The sequence below is a fragment of the Didymosphaeria variabile genome (assembly GCF_027946475.1).
Source record: "Didymosphaeria variabile strain IMI 356815 chromosome Unknown scaffold_1, whole genome shotgun sequence".
NCBI classification, from domain to species: Eukaryota; Fungi; Ascomycota; class Dothideomycetes; order Pleosporales; family Didymosphaeriaceae; genus Didymosphaeria; species Didymosphaeria variabile.
In genome coordinates, this window is record NW_026611620.1 from 4,021,583 (window position 1) to 4,042,102 (window position 20,520).

The following is a 20,520-nucleotide window of genomic DNA, read 5'->3' on the forward strand; positions in this document are numbered from 1 at the left end:
TGGAGATCGTCGCCACCACTGTGTTTTCCACTATATTCCTTTTTGGGAGAACGTCCGTTCATTCGTTCATATCGTTGTTAATGATTCTATCAATGCTGCCTTGTGCCCATGAAGTGGAGTTTATAAGCAAGGCAAGGCTCGCGATAGATATCGGATCCTTCAGGGAATCTTGTAGATTCAGCACTTGAGTCCATCATCTAACCAATCAGGGGCCACACGTTCTTTCCTTACAATTGCATCCCCACTCCGCACTCAACCACCATGTCTGAGCTAGATGACCGTTATGTATACCGTGGCGTATGGTTGGACCAGACTGGTGGATCGACCATGGGACGCACGATAACCGTGGACACAAACACATCTGTTATCATCGTGGCACTGCTAGCGATTATGTCAACCATCGGCGCAACACACTTATGGAGCTTGCTACTTTTCTCGTTCCACCAGCAGCGAGCATCCGGCGGGTCCAAGGATGCTCTGTTCCAGCAACAGCAAGCGCTTTTACGAACCATGCCTGCGCCCGGCAATTTTGTGACGGAAATGATCAAACTTTGGTGGAGCTGGAGACGTAAAGGCCGTGTGCTTCTTCGGTGTCTATTGCCGGCTCTTTTTTCACTTCTGTTTGCGGCTAGTACGCTCACTGCAAGTGTATTCTCGTCTGCTATTGTCTCAAGCTCCGACATCCAAGTCCTCGTTGATAGTCCTTTCTGTGGATTCCGAAATGCCACACGCTATCTAAACGAACATGGCTCGTTCGAAAACGATTACGTTTCTACGTACGAAAGCATCGGAGAAACCTACGCATTGGACTGCTATATCAAGTCCGATACTTCACGAAGCCGGTGCAACAACATCTTCGTCAAGCCACGCATACCGGTCACCATCGAGGAGGCCGAATGCCCGTTCTCAGCCAAAATCTGTGCTACGAAGAACTTCTCCGCTATTGTCATGGATTCTGGTCTCTTGGATATGAACGAGCATTTTGGTTTCAACCTCGGCGTAAACGACGGCGTCAAGTTCCGGCGGCGCACTACGTGCTCAGTTTTACCTCCAGATGGCTATCTCACTATAATAAACTCTTCCGATCTATCTCGTGAGGACAAGCTACTTTATTTATCCCAGCCGCGCTACGACTTCTCCGAAGAACAATTCGAGGCAACCCTCTATGGAGGGTTTGTAAGCGGCAATGGTACGAAATGGTTCAATGCTACCAGTAAGCTAGACCAGGCTACAGAGATACGCAGTCTGCTGTACACGAATTCGACCAGAAATTACAGAGCTGAGTATGTACCCGTTTCACCAGATTTACCAAGAAATTCGCGATACTGATGCAGCTGCAGCGGATGGATGAAGCTTGGGAGCGATCCTTTTCCTTGCACAGATGACGACTACTGCTGGACACCCGTTCCAGAGATTTCGCAAAAGGAATCTGATCTCGTGCTTATGGTTGTAACTATTGGACAGATTAGATATCAGCAGCCAGTAGAAGACCCGTTGTTCGCTGCCCATACTGTTTACAACTTCACAACCGGTAAATACTATCTATCCGACCATCGATCCGGTACACTGGGATGTACAGTCCAGGTAAGAACACCAGCTTCAAACGAGAACAAAAACTCACCATAGCTACAGTATCAGGTGTGTATAGTCGAAACGGGAAAAAATGAATCTTGTAGCGACCTAGGTCCGCTCAGTGAAAATGCTTGGCAAGAAAGCTTTCCAGAAGCCAGCGATGTCCAAAGATTGATACTTCGGCTTCTTGGCCATGGATCGTGGTTCATGGATTTTAGTAATATAGGCATTCTGAACGCGACATACACTCTCAATAGAGGGACGCGAACAACCCTACCAGATGATCAATGGAAGATAGAAGCGATCTCCCAGGACTCCAAAGTATGGGCGGTGCTACAGATATTGCTAGCGGACTATGCCATCGGTGCCCAAGCCACAGAGCCGCATGCATACGAATATGTTGACAAGCCGGCTACAGCGGCTGAACAATCACTGTGCCATGCTATGAGGATGAAAAAGTCCGGTGGTTTCGCGTAAGTGTGCATTGTGCCTTTTGCAACAAATCATCGCATACTTACAAGTACTCTAGGAACGTCAATGTACTTGGTTTCTCCCTCATCATCGGGCTGTCTTGCACTTTCATGCTATTAGATCTTGTCCTGTTGAAGTCGCTAGTCCACGTGCCTTTCTTCAGGCGTAAGTTAGCCCCGCGCATAGACCGTTGGATACAGGACAGCGTGTTCCAGTTTCAAAGGCGTGCCTACGAAGCACATGGTGAGGGAAAATGGCAAGATTTGTCTCAAGCAATACCGACAACTGCGGATATGGGGAACCTGACCAATCTACCTCTCGCTTCGACCCCACAACCGGTAACAACCGAGGGCGGCCTATTGAAGAGTGGGACTGTACAGCATATCAGCAAGCATACGGTCCTCCCCATGGAAGATGTAGCTTTGACAAAGCAACAAACTTTCAGGAGCGATAGTACGGCTATTAGTGATGGAACAAACAGCAAAGTGAAGAGGCATTCTATGTAGAGAAATCTAAGCGGCGGTGATTTATCAAACTAGTTTTCAGTGTCCTATAGTCGTATGTGAGAAATTCTGCAAATTAGCTTATTATAAAGATGTCGTAGCCGCAGCGAGCCCATAACCTGAAGAGAACACAAACGTAGCATGGCCTTCCTCCACGACTTTGACTTGTAGGACATGACTCTCTCGTTTAATAGTCAAGAGAGCAATGTCTTTGGAAGTGCGGAACTTCACGGAGTAGCACACACACAGCTAGTCCCCCAACCCGCACAAGCTGTCACGTCTCGTATCTCTGAACAAAGAAGACAGACGTTTCAGTCCGCTCTCCTCCGTTTAAAGCGCACGACCCTAACCTCAAATTCAGTACACCCGCGAAGCCAAGATATTTCCGGATGGAAGTCGTCTTCATATAGAGATGGGCTTTGACTCGGCTGCACCCAGTCTTGTGAAGCTGGAGGATTCCATTGTGGAAGTATCGCGATGGACTTGGTCTTCGGTGGTTCTCTAGAGCGCTTGAAGAACCTATGCCTGAACCGTTGACGTAGTGAAGAGGAAGCGGATGAGGGGGCGGGATCGACGTTGTCCCTCAACGTGTAAGGGGCTGGATGGCGTTGGTCTTGCGCTTGATTCTGCTCGTCAGACATCCTTTCCATGCCATCAACGTTTCCATCTCTATGTTCAGGCAGGCCCCACTGCAGAGACTCTATCTTATGATCGCATACCATTTCATACTGCGTCCCTTTTAGAGGAAACTTCCAGGTTCTAGCACAATCAACAACGTTCTCCAGTTGCTGCTTCTTTGGCGAGAATGTTTCTAGTATAAGTTCAAATGTCTTCAGGTCTGGTAAAGCTCCAATGGCCGATCCCCATGTCTCGCTGCCTGACTCGTCGTACGAGGGATGGCAACCATTGCGGCGGGAAGTAGCTAGGTTTAGCATGTCGTCAATTGTTGGTCTCGGTATTGTGCCGCCGCAGGCGGGATCTAGGGCGAGTTGTTTGTCGCTATCGACTGCGCTGGGGTCATCTCCCCAGGTCCACCAGTCAGTCCGTGACATGCGAAGCGTGAGATGAGTAAGCCTCCTGGCTACCATTGATCGAGCAATGAACTTGCCTTTCACATAGCATAGTTGACCATAACCTATCTCATCTTCCGGATCATAGTACGTTTCGACATCGTACCGCTCCAGCGTCACCTTATCTCCGTCTTTAATCCCCTTTTCGCAATTTCTGTCCGATGCTGGAACAAGTGCGAAGTTGTGAGCGGATACCTCGGGCTTGGGGCGGCTGCTAAGAGAGCGTGTGGTGCTATAGTAGCGGGGAGAGACGTAGGCACCTGAGTGCCTTAAGGCAGGCCCCCAATACTGTAGTTCATTCTGCAGGCCTCCCTTTCCCTCTATTGAGGTTTGCTGAAGGCTAAGATCAATTCGTTGGATCAAGGCGTACTGCCACTGGAAGTATGGTCAACCATAAGTTGAAGGAACTCGTGTGCCACACTTACTGGTGCAATGCGGGCGAGATCTGGACGCGAGGGATCATTCCAACGCGAGCCGTCGCGCCTTCCGCTCCATTCCTTAGTAAAGTATGCCAGATAGCCTTTAATCCACCAGTAGGTTAGCAAGGACAGAAACGTATGACCAGCCTGCCTAGGCTTGTCACGGGAGAACAGAAGCGTACCATTCAACTGCATAGGTAAACGGTATGCCTCCAGATACACTGCTTTACATGTTTGAAGGAGAGAACATGCGCTGTCCACCTCAGAAATTTCCCCTTTAGCACTGCGCCGGAAGACGTTGTCGCTATTAGGCGACGGCGCGCCGTCGTCCGTCAGAGCATATTCGAAGATAAGATCGCGTATTTCCTTTGGGATCCTGTACAATGGCGACTGCTTCTGCTGTTCCACTTCGGAGAAAGCCGGCAAGTAGAAGGCTAGGGGCTCGATAGGACGCCCGTAGAGAGAGCATTCCTCCATGCTTGTGTTAATCTTGTTTTTGATGCACGCGCACTCAGTGAGACCGTCGCTGCTACGGCAGGAGCTGCCTTGCCGCTGTCCCTTATTAGTCCTGTCCAGAATGTTGCAGGTAGACCTAACGAGAGGAAATCGCCATAGAGTTCTTACTGTTTTTGGGTAGTCATGCGAAATGCCTAATTGCAACGTGAATTCACGATCTCTTCCAGTCATGACTGCGATTGCTGCAAGCGTGGAAATAAGGCTGCAACTGGAGATGAAAGTAACAGGGAAACGATAGCTTCAAAGCAGCGCCGCACAAGTCGTAGAGTCTGGGATGCGGAACTAGGCGTACTGTGGGGGCGAAGCAACAGTGCGGGGGTTGCACAGTCGTGTCGCCCGAATGCATGGGCAGTGAGCCACGCTAGTCCTTTTTTGCCAAAGGCACAACCGGACACCCACCCTACGGGTAAAATGATTCTGACCTAGTAAGACATTGACCATGTGTTTTCGTGACCTCTAATGCATTTTTATGTCATGTACCTCTACCAAGTTCGTCGAAAAGGTGAGGTTGAACGCTAGTGTCGCTTATTGCCTTTGATTCTGTAAAGCGTCGATGAATAGTATGCGAATCGTCGGCTTGTGGATTTGAAGCCTGCATTGCAGCACAGTTCCCAGCTTGCGGTCTTCGGCTCTTGCGCTGACTACCTTCGCCTTGCAGTAGTGAAACGTCAAGCTGCACAGTTCATCAAGATTGACTCTGTCTGGGACCTGTCAGCGTGATGCAGTGGCGTAGTTTGACAATCTGAGAGCATACGCCCTGCGGATTTCCGCCCTTCAGTCCGTATCCTTGGAAAATCCTTTCAATTTGCTACCGAAGTTGCCCAAGTGGTACTAATGTAACCAGGCTTTAATCTTTCAGGTCAATCATAGCGAGAACAGAGTAGTCGTGATTCTTTGACACATGCTGAGGTCTTCCTGACGAAGTTTCCATGTCCGCTTTGGTAGTCGGTAGTAGTAACGAATTAGTAGCATGTGCAATAGCACAATGCCCAAGGGGGAGGTAGCCCGGACATTGCGGATGATTCACAGTAGGTCTCACAATTTAAATGGCTAAGCACGGGGCGATCTTACTTTCGCCGCGTAATACATCCCTTCAATACTTCGGACTACAAGGCCTCTCGTGTATCTGCGAGTACATAAGTCTCAAAGACACGCTTTCAACAAACATCTCGTTAGTCAATCACTCTTTCATGCATGCACTCCTTTACATTTCCGTTCTGCATCCACAATTAGAAGACCCTTTATTGATATCAGATGTGATACGCATCGTTGTCATCGCACTTTCGAATTGAATCTAGTTACCACTTCGGACCGAATTTGTGTTGCTTTCACAAACTTACGACGTATCGCGAGTCCGGTCGCCGTTTCCCAGCAATGCGAACCTTTCTGCTCGCAACTGCAATCAGCCTTGGCCTGCCTGGAGCATTGTCAAGCGTTATCTGCGATACTTCGCAGGCTTCAAGAATCAATGGCACGAGTCAGGACCAGAATCATGCGATTCAATCCTGCATTGACAAGCTCTGCTCGACTGGTGGTGCGTCACAGGATTGCGGATCGCATCTGTTGAGCGTGACGCAGTTTGATGAAGGCGCGCCAGCAGGTATGGACATCTGCATCACTCACTTTGGCGGCATCTTCAACCAATGCTTCATCGCTGAGAACGTTGAGGGCGGAATTGCCGTTAGTAACGACGCCTTGTACGAGATACATGTAATGGGCGAGACTGGTGTTGAAGAAACAAGTTTATCAAACGACGATCAAGAACTGAAAGGCTTACAGGCACGAGGCCGTACTCGTGGAGGAAGGACTAGGACCAAGTCTGGCACAAGGAAGACCAGAAAGCCTAATGTGAAGAAAACGAAGTCTAAGGCCAAGAAGACGAAGTCCAAGTCCAAGTCCAAGACCAAACCGAAGGTTCCACCTAAGTCTAAGCCGAAAGCCAAGTCGGGTACCAGACCGAAGAGCACACCAAAAATCAGACCAAAGACTAAACCGAAGAAGGCTACAAAGCCCAAGAAGAACTCATGTCAGGCGAAGAAGGGCAAGTCAGGCACGACGGGCAAGAAGGGCAAAAAGAACATACGTGATGTTGTCGAAAGCTTCTTACCATCCTATTTGTTGCCTAGAACAACACCCACGGGCTCGCCAAGTGGCAAGGGGAAGGGAAAAGCTACAGACGACGACGTCGAGGCATGCGAACTAAAACCACATTATCGAAGAGAGCTTCTCGACCAGAAGCTTGTTTATCATTATTACTTTGATACGACTGAAGGGTGGCAACAGTCGCCGTCAGTGAAAAACTCACCGCCCCACGTGCGCAACGTCATGAACAAGATGAGGTCCAATGGCTTTTTCAACGTGGTTGCATTCACCGGCAAATCGCAAAAGACGTATTGCGTGGGCAAAGCGGGTCCCAATAGACCTCAAGATGTTGTTGCGAAGGCAGCAGCAGCTGGTGGAAGGTGTCTTGTTACGAACGGCAACTTCTTCGTGTTGCCCGGAGACGACGAGATGTATTGGCAGTACGGTGGTGAGCCTATCAATGATATTGACCAATTCCATTCGTACTCAATCGGCTTTACCTCTACCGATCCAGGAGAAGAAAAGACTGTCGGTGTACCTCCAGATTACCAAGGATATTACGAGCGGCTCGTAGGCACAGATGGTAGCTCTATGATGTGCGGACCATCCCTCAAGGATGAGCTAGATTTTGGTCCGGAACATCCAGAATTCTGCCAACCCAAGCCTACAGCGGAAGAGTCTAACATAAGAGACGCAAATATGATTGGCTTAGTCAACAAGATCTATGGGTCTATCCCGGGAAGTCTTTCCCACGCAAGTGGTTCCGCTGAGCGTCTTGTAACCGTTATTATCAGCCCGTCCCACAAGTATGTATTCTCATACACTTCTACAAGGAACAACCGTGGAGGTCTCGATCTAAACCGCATGCGACTACTCATTGATACTTTCTTGAAAGAGTTCACGACAGTCAAAGAAGGAATCGCGAATGCGCACCAAGCACTAAACATGGATGGTGGTGGCAGCGTCTTTGTCAACTGGGTCAAAAGCAACGGTGAGCAGCATATCATCGCGGCGGGTAAGATGTCTGGAAAGGAACTTGGTTCCAAGAGACCTAGAACAGTGCAGACCATAGTCAAACACTCTGCCTTGAAGAAGCGGACGATATGGTGGACGTAAAGGGCAGCGAGATACCGCAGTGCGCAGGTAGTCCTACTCGACAAGAACTTCTGGATATCCTTCAGCACCCAAGCGAACCGTGCGTACTCACAAACTTCTTGTGTATAAATTTTTCAATATCTTCTTTTTTGTTTCGAAGCACTCTTATATAGTCCTCGACCACAGTCAGTGTCGTTGGAATTGCGGAATTCAGCTCCTAAACATGTCACTGTGCGCCTGGATTGCAAACTGTTAGGCATCTCTAGCACGACGAGTTCTCTTATCAAAGGCTTGAATGACATGCTCCGGTAAGGATCTGTTGTACCCATTGCACTTTCCACGAGCATTGCATAAGTGCAAAGAGTGCCGGAGCAGAACATCTGGCAGCTGCAGTACCTCCTCCCCGACGACATCCCCCTAATGAAGGACCAAGTTTCGTAATATCCACACAAACCCCTCTGCAGCCTCCCCAATCTGCGGTTACCGGACAGCAGAGCCGCAGCCATGTAGACTGGAAACATGTCAGGGAATCGTAAAAGACGATCGCGCGGCGATCTTTACCTGCCTGAGATGTTTCATATTACGATGTTGTTTCGAACCATATACGCGCCGTTGGCCCGGGATATTACAGGGATGGCGACCTTGCACCAACAATATAACCGAAGCAACAACTCACGTGTTTGGAGACTGTATAGTAGTACTGTGGAAATAGGCAGAAGTTGCGGAGAGTAGGTGGATACATGGTCGATAGGCGTGGCTTGCCACTTGGGGGTTTACAGCCGCAGTTAGAAACGTTCATATATATGGTAGTTACGTTTGAAATCATTTCCATACGCACTCAGAAGTCGCTCTCATATTCTTCAAACGACTTTCTCAACGCTCCGTGAATACCACTCAGCATGGGCGTAGTCCCATAATCCACACTCCTTTACAACAATGCGACTCTCCACCTCTACTCTCCCCGCAGTCCTCACGACGCTCATCTCCACAACCTCCGCCCATGGCCGTATAACAAACATTACAACCTCATCCGGCACCGTCTACCCCGGCTGGGACCCTGCTACCCCCCAATCCCTCCTCGCAACGCCGCTCGCCGCATGGCGCGCCTCCAACCTCGGAAACATTTTCGTCAAGCCCTCACAGTTCAATACTTCAGACATAATATGCCACTACAACGCCACTCCGGGAGCTCTCCACATCCCCACCACCGCAGGCTCCACGCTCAAAGTCCAATGGAACGAATGGCCTGTTTCGCACAAAGGACCCGTCTTGACGTACCTAGCAGACTGTGCTGGGAGCTGTGTGGATGTGGATAAGGAGAAGTTAGAATGGGTCAAGATTGATGAGGTGGGTTGGCTAAACAGTTCGGGGGTGGATGTTGTGCCTCTTGGGGGAACGTGGGGGAGCGATGTGCTTATTGCGAATAAGGCAAGTTGGATGGTGAAGATCCCGGAGAGTTTGAATGAAGGAAACTATGTGTTGAGGCATGAAATTATTGCGTTGCATGTGGCGGAGCAGGTGAATGGGGCGCAGGCGTACCCGCAGTGTGTCAATCTGAAGGTTGCGAGCAGTGGGAGCAGGGATGTAAAGAAGCTAGAGGGCGGGGTCGTCGGAGAGAATTTGTATGGGATAAGGGATAAGGGCGTGCTGGTGGACATTCATGGGAATGTTACGAGCTATGAGATTCCTGGGCCAATGGTCTGGGAATTCGCGACGCGATTCGAGCAGCCAAATGAGTAGTCACCTCAGCAGTTTCAAAGGCATATCAAGCGTAGTACACTAGCTACACACGGTGAATGAAAGATTGTGCAAATCCCTCATGTATTACTACAGAGAATCAGGTTATGTTACCCAATCAGAGCTAACGCAAATCAAGAGATGAGAAGAAATTCCCACTCATGGAGGTGGATCGCACGAAGCGAGGGAATGGGGCAAGCATCGATAATGCCATAGTAACATCTACCAATCGAGTCAAGCAGATGGATGGGCTCCGGAAACCAATCTCCAATATGCAACAGTAATGATGCATGTATAGACCAGGCTGCATGGCTTCAGGGGTACGCTGACTGTCAGACATGAAAAGATCATATCTGAGCTCCTGTGTACGTAAAATTAGTGTACTTCAATCTGCTTGGATGTAGGGAATTGTGACTCACTTGACGGGAACCAATCGAGCATTATTTTTGCCTAGTATGATGCATCCGGGGGAGGGAAGCCAGCTGTACCGTAGAACACAGGACTACGGTAAGATACAGGACAAGGCTCATCCGTGGAGGCAGGCTGCCGCTCAAGGGGAAATTCCTCATCGTCTCCAGAGTCAGAGTCCGACTCTGCACGTAGCTTCAGCCAAACGTCGTCGAAAGAGGCCAACTCTGCTTCCAGCTTCAGCCAAACGTGGCGGAAGAGCATGTGCTGACGTCCGGTGTTGAAATAGTCATAGATGCTATCCAGGACTGTAAACCATTCCTCGGCTACGTCTTCGTGGTGAATTTCCGTTGTCAAGTCCGCACCATTGTTGAGTAGGATTGCTACAGCACCCCAGCAACGATTCCTCACAGCCATGACAAGTGGGGTGATTAGCAAGACTCCGTCAAGCTTCAGCTCTTGCTCCAGCTTGCGACAGAACTCGTGGTATGGTGACGTCCTGACCAAAGCTATGATGGCCTGTAGGACACCAAACTTCGCGGACCACTGGCTGTCACGGGCGGTGGGCATCATCAAGTCCGCCCCATTATCGAATAGAATCTTGACAGTAGCACAGCTCTGCTTCTCCGCGGCCATAGCAAGGGGGATTTCCGACACTGGCATACCCATGGCCATGCTCGGTCCGTTGGGATCCGCTCTCAATTGTAGCAGCTCTGTGACAAGCGCGGCGCGTGCTTCGTCAGACGGCGCTCTACGTATAGCTGCCATGATCGGATAGCAGTAGGGTGCTACATAACAAAGGCCAGGAGTTAGCGATGTCTTGAGAATGAAGAACACTGTTATAACTGTAAATGCCCATGGACTTACGAGACATTGTAGCCTTGCTAAGGTTTACGTATTCGGTGACATTTAGCAGATTATTGCGAAAGAAGACGTTCAGGATGAGGTGTTGGCCGTTTTTGCATGCTTTCACGAAAGCGTCACCCAGGCTTTGCTTGCGGGCGTGATGCTTCAGCCCTAGGATAGTATTCAAGGTAACCAGGTCTCCGATCGCCATAGCCTTATCGAGCCAGGCCTTGTATGTGTGGGCTTTGATGATAGGAAATTGTTTGCTTCCAACAAGTAAGATAGCCGAAGCCATTCCTATATGTCCCCGATGAAGTGAGATGCCAAGGCCAGTGAGAAGTGCATCCACGACAGCGCTATCAGGGGATGGAGTCATCTTCTGAACGGCAACCAAAGCACGAAGAACTATAGCGGCCGATCCAGAGGATACAGCAACATTGAACGGGGTTCCGAAGGCAGCGGAGGCCTGCCACATGTCATCCTGCTTCACGATCGCTTCTATGCGGTCGAGGCTTCCGTACATAGCAGCAGCGGCCGCTACAGTGGCACGAGGAAGAGTTGTGTTGAATTCCGTCTTAAGCTGCTCGTTCGCCCGAGATTCATCTAACATGAGGGGGTACAGTCCGCTCTCACTAACGCCCTCAGCGTATTTGAAGTAATGTACTATAGCTTTTTTTGCAACGTCAGCGTGCAATTGCCACATTAGTGCGCGATGGAACGTTGACCACCTCGTGGCACCCAGAGATTTTAACCCTCCCGAGAATGATGCTGAAGGTCGGGGCTGGATAGATACTTACCGTCGCAGAGATTTGCCTCGTGCTTTTTCCGATCGTTGTGGTCGTACTGCAGACCGGCAATCTCGTAGACACGGTTGACGACCTTGGTGATGTACTTCGGAAGGAAGGGATACACGCCGTTAAGTTTCTCGGCCGTTAAAGCATCCGCATTCTTTCGAGGAACCTGCCTTACGCGCGCCTGCAGAATAAGGCTGAATTGCGCCTTGAAGAAGTTGTGACCAAGCTTGTAACGATAATACTCACGCGGCAATTCGAAAATGAGGCTGTAGCTGATAGCCCCGTTGAACGCACCTAATCAATTCGAGTCAGCTGAAGGTAAGTGCTATTTCATTTCTATCGATTTAATACTGCATTCTTGGGCAGAAAGCCAGACTTTCGAGCGGCCACCATTCAGGTTGATAGAAATATACGTACTATGAAGGAAAAGGAGCTTCTGGGTGCTCTCCACTTTGTGCATCATGATGTAGAGATACACGATATGCTGGAAGAGCTCAGGCGGGAGGTCCAGAAGATCCATGGTTGCTGTCGTGGTGATTGTCTTTCAGTGGTCGTGTCGCGAAGAAGGCAGTGAGACGGGGGCGTGTTTTTCAAAATTATAAAGCAGCTGCACCCACGCTAGACGGCCGCACCCCTGCCTGGCCTACGATAATATGCAAGCAGCAAGACGGAGGAGGCCTCTTCGACGGGCGTAGCTTTGCTAAAGCGTAAGCTGTCAATGAATTTGCCTTTGCCGAGCGAGATGGAACACAGCAGAGACCTATGATAGAGTCTGCATCGATACCGAGCACCATGGCTGGCCCATCGACCCCCACTATAGCACAACAGGCTGTTCTTGCATCGAGAGAGCAGTCGGCGAGCCAAGGAGACCGCCAGCTGCTTCACTGTGGGGGCGCGATTCGCCACAGGCCCTCTGTACAGAGATGTCGTCCTGACATCTCGAGCACCGAGGACGTTGGAAAGTCCAGCTCGGTCGAGACCCGGGTCCAGTTCCCCCTCTCCTTCGAAGATAAAAGTAAGACGCCCCCGTGACGATGGAGGCATGCCGCTCAGACGGCCGCCGCGTCGACCTTTGAGTATGCTGCCTATACAGCCAACCCTTCTCCCACCGGCTCGGGCCGCATCCGCCATCCGTCCCTCGAAACAGCTCTCACCCAAAAGCCCTGTCAGCTATGCCGCCACGATGAGCCATGCAGGCTCCGCCCCTCGAGACTCGACGTCGTTGATGGTCCGCCGGTACACCGCTTCTGACTGCCGCACCACCCCGATTCCCATCTTTTGTCGCCTTGTGCCACCTGCGTGGAACCTACCCGATGATTCCAGCGACTATGGCGATGACAAGGCACGCGATCGGTATCACGATGTTGATCATATCCGCTCTCGTTAGACCTTGAGCCCGAGTCGGAGATCGAGATAGAAGAGCTATATGGTGAAGGGCCACTTGCAGAGGGTCGTGGCAGCGGAGATGTCGCGGGGAATAATAGCTCAGGAGAGGAAAACGACGACGAGCGTGTCTACAGGGCCCAGTATCGCCAACACTACCTGGCCGGACGCCGTCAGAGCGACTTTTCGAAGTGTAGACGGACAACGAGAGCGAAACCCCCCACGACAAGCCACTAGCCACTCACTGGAGGGCAGCGATGCCTTTGTAGAAGAAGCGGAAGACGATACGACGGTCACAGTAGCGGTAGGTACGGATGTAAACTTAGTAACAGTAATAGGTCCGTTATTCTAGGGAGCTGAGCTTAACGATGTGACGACAGTGACCGTCGCTATTCCCAAGCTGTGGCAATAGTTCACGGCACGTGTGAAGTAGAGGTCCTCGGTTCAAGTGGAGAAGTCGGATGAAAGGCGGCTTGGGATGTAAAAGACGCCGTGGGTCAATCGGGGGCGGCGGAAACAGAAATTGCCGCATCCGATGCCGACTTCAATGTCTGCTATCCTAATTCGCCAAGCCACATCCGTATGCAGCTGGCTGTTGAGGGGGATCTCCCTCTTTGGGGATCGAGAGTGCTTATGCCAGCCCTTGCTTGGATGCGAAGAGTAAGAGGATGAGTACCGGGCAGCGTTGTTGTACCCTCAGTACGCTTTCCATACTTCAGGTCAATTGTCGACTATTCTAGACACAAGAAATACCGACGCACCGATCTTCGCGACAGGTTTCGGTGACGACCAACAGAGATCCTCAAGGGAAGCTCACACCCGGAACAGCCAAAGCCTGCGCACTTCAGAGGCGGACATGCGGCTCTTGTAAGGCACATCATGGTCGACAAGAACGGCATGTGCAAGGCCAGGCTTTCTCGTCGCAATGCTTCTTACCGCCCACCTAAAGCCAGGTGAGGCCCAAGGCCGATTCTAGAGGCGACCTCGTTTACGGATTCTATTACTGCATCGAACAAGCCTTTCAAAGCGAGCATGACCCGTACGTAGGGATGCCAAGCAAGTATCGGTACAATTATTCGTCGCTGAGCGACGTTGTAGCTGAAGTGCCTTGTTGCGGATTGCGAACAAGGATCCACCTGGTCGCGAATACGAAGACCTGGCCAGGCGCATCATACTGGCCGAACAGGGCGATCAGAAGCGGTCGCTTTTTCAGCTCTTCACAGCCGCCGCCCTCGCGGAACTTGCCAGTCGACAAAACAAGCACCAAAGCAATGTCGATCTTTACGCTTCCTCATTCGTTGTTGTGGCAGATGGCGTCCCTGTTTCGGAACGAAAGCTCTCTCATAATATGTCGCCCCGCTAATCCTTGTGGTTCATATCGCTATCGCGCAACACTAGAAGGACCAGAAAGAATAATGTCGAAAGCGCCCCATCGAGCTGGATTGATCGAACGTCTTCTGAGTGATTTAGATGGCAGCATTATGAACTTCCCATGCTCATGGCGAACATAGGTGTTGCCCAGAAGGTCGGGAAGAGGGTCGGCCAGGGCATCGATGCGTATATACTGCGCGTGATAGGAGCTGAGGAGGGTGATACGAAGACTTTGGCTCACCGTGCGCTTGTTCAACTCGGTAGATTCAGATCCCAAGACGCCGGGTCCAAGATATCCGAATTGAACCAATCCAGGCTAGGTTGAGCCTGGAAGAGCTGCCACATCATATCGTCCTGCCACGGCTCATTCGCCATTACTTCCTCTTGAGCCTCTCCCGTAATTGATGACTGCATCACACCGTCCTCAGTTACTGCTGCTTCATTGCCAGCTGCGAAGTTCAAGAGCAGGCCAGCCTGCTGCTCTTGAACGACTGCCGCATTGCCATGCTGTTGGACGAGCGGTCTGCAGAGCGCGAGCAGCGTGTTGCAGAGGCGACGCAGGCGCTCAACGTATCTGTTCTCGATCACTAGTGAGGAGACGCTGTCGACGACATCTTGTAGGAGCTGAAAATCGCGCCAGTCGGAGGTGCCGACTACGTTGCAGAAGAGGACAAAGAAGGGTGAGAGCGGGTATGAGAGAATTGTCCTGAGAGCTGATATTAGAGACACTGGGACTGTATATACAGGCACTTGAGCCGCCGGATGTCCCCCCTGATTGGTGGCGGGGGGCTCCGGACACCGGTCGGACTTGAATACAGAAAGAGCAGACTTACCAGGCAAGGTACGGGCTGAATTCTTCAAGGAAATGGTCTTGCTGCTTAGCAAGACCTTGTATCGCCTTCACGCACTGCAACGCACGGCGCGCAGCGTACAGACACTTCTCGCGCTCAGAAGCACAGAAGCATACCGTGTTGCTGAGCCGATGGACTGCCGTTAGCGTGGAGAAGAATTTAAACTCCAAGCTATGCCAATGGAGTTGGTAGTCCGGGCTGTTGGCGACAGGGTCGTTCGCGCGAACCTTTCCCATCATGCTGTAAATCTCATCCATCTTTCTGCGCAGATCGTCCACCTGGGGCTCCGCTTCCGTCTTCGACATGTTCCGCTTCTGGCCGGCGAGCGTCAGTTCCAGCAGCACCTCGTGGATGGGCACGAGCTCGAGCATGATGGAGGCAAAAATGGCCATGGGGTTGTGCGGGCTGTACGACACCAGCGAAGCGACTGGGACTTGGAGAGGCGGCAAAGATGGCGGCCGGAGCAAGAGGAGGCTCATAACTCTATCGAAGTGGTAGCACCAAGCGACGGCCGCGCGGATCTCTTGCTCTTGTTCGTTCTCAGGCGTTAAAGTGTGAATGTTGTGGTAGCCTAGGGCGACGAGGGTCCGTGAGGCGTACGCCGTCAGAGACCAGCAGCTCTGGGAGTTCCCCACGATATACATCAACACGGACTAGGCACAGCGTTAGCCAATACCCTCTCAACCGTCCTTTTCAAGAAAGATCTCATACTGACCCCAGTCAACAGTGCCTGCAGCAGCAACAAACTCGGCCTTACTAGGAAACTGACCGCATCCAACGCCGTAAGCGCCGCATTAAGGTGCCTCAATTGCATCTCCTTGACATACTCTCTGATCGTCGGATCCTTGGGCGAATGCAACTGGCTCGCATAAAGGCCTAGTCCAGCCTTGAAATGCACTATCACCTTGCATAGATGAAGGGTTTGCTCGCTCGCCGTGCCTTCTAGCAGACACATTGCCATTCTGGTTAGTGCTGAGGGAGGAACGTGGTCGAGTAAGAAGAGCTGCGTGTCTGGGCGGTTTCTGTCGACGTCGGCTTGCTGGCCTGGGGGAAGTTAGTTTTGAAAAAGGGGAAAAAGTTGTGGGAGGAGACGCTTACTGGCGAGAACTATCTGTACGAGTTCGCCTTTCGAGAACTCGGTCGATACTTTCAGGTTCCAAACTTCTTCTTCTACAGCAGTCGTTGGAGCCTGCGACAGTTGGTCAATGAAAGCAATCGCTGTCTCGAAGACGCTTTTCTGGTGGCTTTTTAAGCCCTCGTTGAGAGTGAGCTCTTTTTCGATGTGGTCGCGGGCGCCGCCATTGCGATGAAGCTGCGAAGTCACAGAGTCCGGAGGCGAGAGGAGGTCTTGGGCGGACGTCGCCGTTCCAACAGAGCCCGCATCAGTCCTGCTACGCTTCGCAGGCCGAGATGAAATGTCGTCTCCTGTGCTCGAGACAGTGTTGGGTTTGGCTGCTGCTGGCGGCGCCGAGGTAACGGATGGAGCACTGACTCCCGTTGAGCGGACAGCATCCTCTAACGTCGCCAGCTTCTCCACAAGAGCTTTGATCTTGTCGTCGCTATTTCTCCCATTAGCAACCCTTCGCCCACCTCCTCCTCAGGAGGCTACTCACGCCTTAACCCTTGGTTGCGGCGTCTTCTTCTGCCTCGTCCGCAAACATGGGACACTCGCAGTCGTGCAATTTTTACACGGATAGTTGCGATCGCATTTGACCTTTGCTCTTCAACATGATTCCTACACTGACCGCACCACAAAGCTGGGCAACGCGTACCTTCCTCGAGTGACACAAATCACAGGCAGGGGCGCCGCCATGTAGCGCCCAGTTCTCCTCGGGCATCTTGGGCTGTATCGGGTGCGTGAGACATGGGGGTATGAATAGTTATCACTTTAATTGGAACATACTAGCTGACATCGGGGACGCGCTCTAGATGCATGCTTAGGGAAGTGATGATGGAGGAGGCGGTCGGCGCGCCAAGACTTCCGAGCCGAGCTACTGCATGTTACGTGGGCTAAAGTGATGTGTTCCATGGATCTGCGGTTTGATTAATGATGATTTATCTATCGGTACATAGCTTTGGAATGATTTACAACGACGAGCATAAGAAAGCATTGTCAAAATGTGTGATATATTCGGGGTTTCAGCGCTGTCCACTACCACGAAGCTGCAGAAGGAGAAGTAAATACATAGATATTAAGATGCGGATATCGTCGACGTTACTATCGTACACTCATGAAGGCTATCTACTCAACCATGATGTGAAATCCCTCATACACCGGGCATTCCAAGTACAGCCCTGACTGCGGGTACTCCTCGAGGCAAGAAATACACGGTCCACAACGCCGCAAAGGCAACCAGAAGTCCCGTAAACTTCTCGAACCAAGTATGGAAGAAAGCCGCCGTCATCAAAAGCATCCACCACATGAAGACTGCAACACCAAGCGGCATCGGAACGCCTTGCCTCGTGGGCTCATCATTCTCAGATTCAGGGCTCTTCTCCACAGCCACGCTCGCAACCTTTCCATCGTCGAGTATAATTCGGCGACCATCGCGGAGACCCTCGAACCTCGTAAGTGCGGGTAGTGTCTCGAACCAGAGAAGAGCCGAGCCGATGATGAGCAGAAATACGTGTCCAGAAATGTCATGTCCGCCTGTCCACTTGCGACCTGCTCTTTTACAAGCTGCCGCTGTCAAGTATACCCTCGTATCGCTCATCCCCTCCATCGCGCTTGGATCTTGTAGCTTTTCACACTGGCCACCAGTGAAGAGGAAGCCGCGGTCGACCAGAGGCGGTCCGAAGAACCACTGAGTGACAAAGAACCACCACAGGGTGATAACGCTGTAGCGCAACGTAGCTTGTATCCTCTTCGTAGTCAAGCCCTTTCCGAAACCCGGCCACATTAACAGGAACACGGCAAAGGCTATAGTCGCCCAGCCCCAGCCCTTCTTGACGAACCAAACATTGAAAATGTTCTTCTTTTTTGCAAAGTATGTAGGAGCGAATGCAGGATCATGCGACTGGAGGTCAGGCGAATAGGGCGCATTGCGAAATGCGGGCGTGAGGGTGCTGAGGACGGAGCCGAGCACAAGTGTCGCGGGGTATATACCGAGGAGCAGCGCTTCGAGGCGGGTGGGAAAGAAAGGCGACCGCGCTGCGGGCGTTGTTCGAATAGTACCCGAAGGCATGGTCGCGGTCAGTGGGGCAGGTTGACCATTCGCTGCTTTGCGTCGCGTTGACATTTCGAGTGTGTGAAGGTGGAGTTGAGGAGAGAATGAGGTCAGCTGCTATCTATATGAGCAAGAGGCGTGCCATGAACAATGGTTTGTGTGGAAGGCGAGAGGGGTGAAAGGACCAAAAATCGAGGACAAGCAAGTCGCTTCACGGCTGGAATAATGACGTTTTGTTGATTCTTGGGTGGCGCGCCACCGTGGCTAGTGAGCTAACCTCCCTAGCTATGGCCACTTGCAGGCATCCGCGTTTCGTTCACCTTCCACTGCAACAACACCTTTAGACACGTTGCTTCTGACACGTTTGTGCCGCCGTCCTTCAGGCCTTCGCGATGTGACGACATTGGAACCTTTTTCCCCTTGACGAGCACGTAGTATCGATTGTTGTGTGGATCTTGAATTGTCTCCACGCTAACACTACGAGCTTGGAGTATCAATGGTCGCTATTCTCAGCGATAAATAACATCATGGTCTAAGTTTTCCTAAGGCTTTCTCTTGCCGCATGGTTCTCAAATCTCGCCGTATCCTCATAGCATCATCAACCACAACCGGAAAGCTTATACTACCGCTTTCCAGCCATCAGCTGCATCAGCCCTTTCGCAGCATTGCCCTTCACCGCAGAGCTCGTCAGCTCGCCTTCTTGAAATCTCTGCAATTTCCTCAGCCCACTTTGCGCGCTTCCATCTCCTACATCATCTTCCGCCCGCTCTGATCGCGGGCTCTGGTTCACTGGCGTCGCGTAGTCTAGTCTTTGCTTCACTGGAGATCTGAGCTGCTCGGGGGAGATGACTTGTGGTGGAGACGAGGGCATGTCATAATCATGTAATATGCGCGAAGAGGTAGCGGTCGGCAGGAGGACAGGCGCAGGCGTGAGCTTTAGGTTGCCGATGGGACGGAAAGGATCGAGATTCGCTTTTACGAATACTGGTTGATGGTCGCGTCTGGCTGAGGATATAGTAATATCGGGCACTTGATGCACGTCTTTTGATCCATCGAAAGATGTTATGGCCATGGAAGTGGACGCGTCTGTTGCGTGGTAGAATGACGACTCCCATGTCGATATGATATCGCTGCCGCTCTTCGTCACTTGATTCGTCTTGACTTTGTAGATACCGAAGCATAGTCTCGTGCGGAGCAGGTCCGCCCTGGAATTATTCTCTTCCAACACGGGCGAAGGGGGTGACGGTGCGCGTGACGCGGGCGCTTGGACGCTGTTCTGGCTGGCGCATAGATCGAAGTCGATCAGTGCCGAGAAGGAGTTGTTGGTGCCCTGCGTATCTTGCGAGTTGACCGCCTCATGCATATGCTCAGGTTCTGGCGTTGGCGAGTTGCGCTCCGTGGGAGAACCCGGCACTGGGAGGTCGCTGGTGGTATTACTCTGGGCCAAATTAGTTGTGTGACTGACGCGTCAGGCTTGAGATGCAAGCTACCGTGTGCAGGCGCATTGCAGCCGCGCTCAGTCCCATGTTTCCACTCGCGCTCCCTCCTACCCTGACCTTCGCATCGATGCGCTCCGCGTCATCCACTTCGTTAATACTCCTCTTCCTGCCCTTCACCGCACTGTTCAAGGCATTTTCCTTGTCTCCGAAGAGCTGTGGCGAGAGGGTCTGCATCTGCTTCAACGGGCTATGTGCTCGCGTGTTTTCGGACAGGTCGGCGCGTTTCGAAGGCGTGTTCAGTGCCTTGGGCGTGAGGTCTCCTAGGATACGTCGAGGAGTGCCCTGGGAGGGGCTATTTGCGTGCGAGACAGACATGGCGCAAAGAATGGCGTGCGGGGTGGAAGATGTGAGAGCTCGTCTTGAGAAAGCACGCGTGTTGAGGCGGGACCAATGAGGCAAGGATGACCAGACGCGGTAAAGGTGCAATGGGGAAGAATAAGAGCGTTTTAGAGACAACCTATGCGATCGGTGTCAAGATATTCCAGAGGAAAGCAGACGCGCTCTGAATGTTGGTGAGTCGTGTTTGCAAGCGCGTCGTCCTGAAGCTCGAGCTTGAGTCGGGACGAAACAGGCCCACACGCCGACCACCGACCACCCAGATATGGATCCGGTCTGGCTTATCGTCTAGTGTCCGCAGCGCGTTCCCCAGCCTCCATCTGACGAGAGCCCCACAGCTGAAGTCTCCTCCATGGGCGCGTCCATCTGGCTCTTGGCTCTGGCATCAGCCGTACTGCGC

The 20,520-nt window shown here is 51.7% G+C and overlaps 9 protein-coding genes across 9 annotated transcripts; 3 read left to right on the top strand and 6 right to left on the bottom strand.

The window, feature by feature from the left end:
- Positions 1 to 261: 261 nt before the first annotated feature.
- N0V89_001280 (uncharacterized protein) lies at positions 262 to 2,049 on the top strand (the record flags this gene model as incomplete). The annotated part of the gene is made up of 4 exons (XM_056210093.1): positions 262 to 1,283; positions 1,341 to 1,531; positions 1,585 to 1,638; positions 1,853 to 2,049. 4 exons carry the CDS (start codon positions 262 to 264, stop codon positions 2,047 to 2,049), a joined length of 1,464 nt encoding a protein of 487 aa, XP_056076915.1.
- Positions 2,050 to 2,857: 808 nt separating this feature from the next.
- N0V89_001281 (uncharacterized protein) lies at positions 2,858 to 4,512 on the bottom strand (the record flags this gene model as incomplete). The annotated part of the gene is made up of 2 exons (XM_056210094.1): positions 2,858 to 3,991; positions 4,042 to 4,512. 2 exons carry the CDS (start codon positions 4,510 to 4,512, stop codon positions 2,858 to 2,860), a joined length of 1,605 nt encoding a protein of 534 aa, XP_056076916.1.
- Positions 4,513 to 5,925: 1,413 nt separating this feature from the next.
- Positions 5,926 to 7,749, top strand: N0V89_001282 (uncharacterized protein; the record flags this gene model as incomplete). Its single annotated transcript, XM_056210095.1, has 1 exon — positions 5,926 to 7,749. One exon carries the CDS (start codon positions 5,926 to 5,928, stop codon positions 7,747 to 7,749), a length of 1,824 nt encoding a protein of 607 aa, XP_056076917.1.
- Positions 7,750 to 8,664: 915 nt separating this feature from the next.
- N0V89_001283 (uncharacterized protein) lies at positions 8,665 to 9,468 on the top strand (the record flags this gene model as incomplete). The annotated part of the gene is made up of 1 exon (XM_056210096.1): positions 8,665 to 9,468. The coding sequence occupies one exon, from the start codon at positions 8,665 to 8,667 to the stop codon at positions 9,466 to 9,468; it is 804 nt and encodes a 267-aa protein (XP_056076918.1).
- Positions 9,469 to 9,915: 447 nt separating this feature from the next.
- Positions 9,916 to 12,033, bottom strand: N0V89_001284 (uncharacterized protein; the record flags this gene model as incomplete). Its single annotated transcript, XM_056210097.1, has 4 exons — positions 9,916 to 10,661; positions 10,741 to 11,388; positions 11,517 to 11,807; positions 11,931 to 12,033. 4 exons carry the CDS (start codon positions 12,031 to 12,033, stop codon positions 9,916 to 9,918), a joined length of 1,788 nt encoding a protein of 595 aa, XP_056076919.1.
- Positions 12,034 to 14,519: 2,486 nt separating this feature from the next.
- On the bottom strand, positions 14,520 to 14,881 carry N0V89_001285 (uncharacterized protein; the record flags this gene model as incomplete). The annotated part of the gene is made up of 2 exons (XM_056210098.1): positions 14,520 to 14,790; positions 14,877 to 14,881. The coding sequence occupies 2 exons, from the start codon at positions 14,879 to 14,881 to the stop codon at positions 14,520 to 14,522; spliced, it is 276 nt and encodes a 91-aa protein (XP_056076920.1).
- A 215-nt stretch (positions 14,882 to 15,096) lies between these two features.
- Positions 15,097 to 16,956, bottom strand: N0V89_001286 (uncharacterized protein; the record flags this gene model as incomplete). Its single annotated transcript, XM_056210099.1, has 5 exons — positions 15,097 to 15,738; positions 15,888 to 16,162; positions 16,217 to 16,677; positions 16,732 to 16,760; positions 16,891 to 16,956. 5 exons carry the CDS (start codon positions 16,954 to 16,956, stop codon positions 15,097 to 15,099), a joined length of 1,473 nt encoding a protein of 490 aa, XP_056076921.1.
- Positions 16,957 to 17,385: 429 nt separating this feature from the next.
- On the bottom strand, positions 17,386 to 18,357 carry N0V89_001287 (uncharacterized protein; the record flags this gene model as incomplete). Its single annotated transcript, XM_056210100.1, has 1 exon — positions 17,386 to 18,357. One exon carries the CDS (start codon positions 18,355 to 18,357, stop codon positions 17,386 to 17,388), a length of 972 nt encoding a protein of 323 aa, XP_056076922.1.
- Positions 18,358 to 18,907: 550 nt separating this feature from the next.
- On the bottom strand, positions 18,908 to 20,099 carry N0V89_001288 (uncharacterized protein; the record flags this gene model as incomplete). Its single annotated transcript, XM_056210101.1, has 2 exons — positions 18,908 to 19,723; positions 19,776 to 20,099. 2 exons carry the CDS (start codon positions 20,097 to 20,099, stop codon positions 18,908 to 18,910), a joined length of 1,140 nt encoding a protein of 379 aa, XP_056076923.1.
- Positions 20,100 to 20,520: the final 421 nt, after the last annotated feature.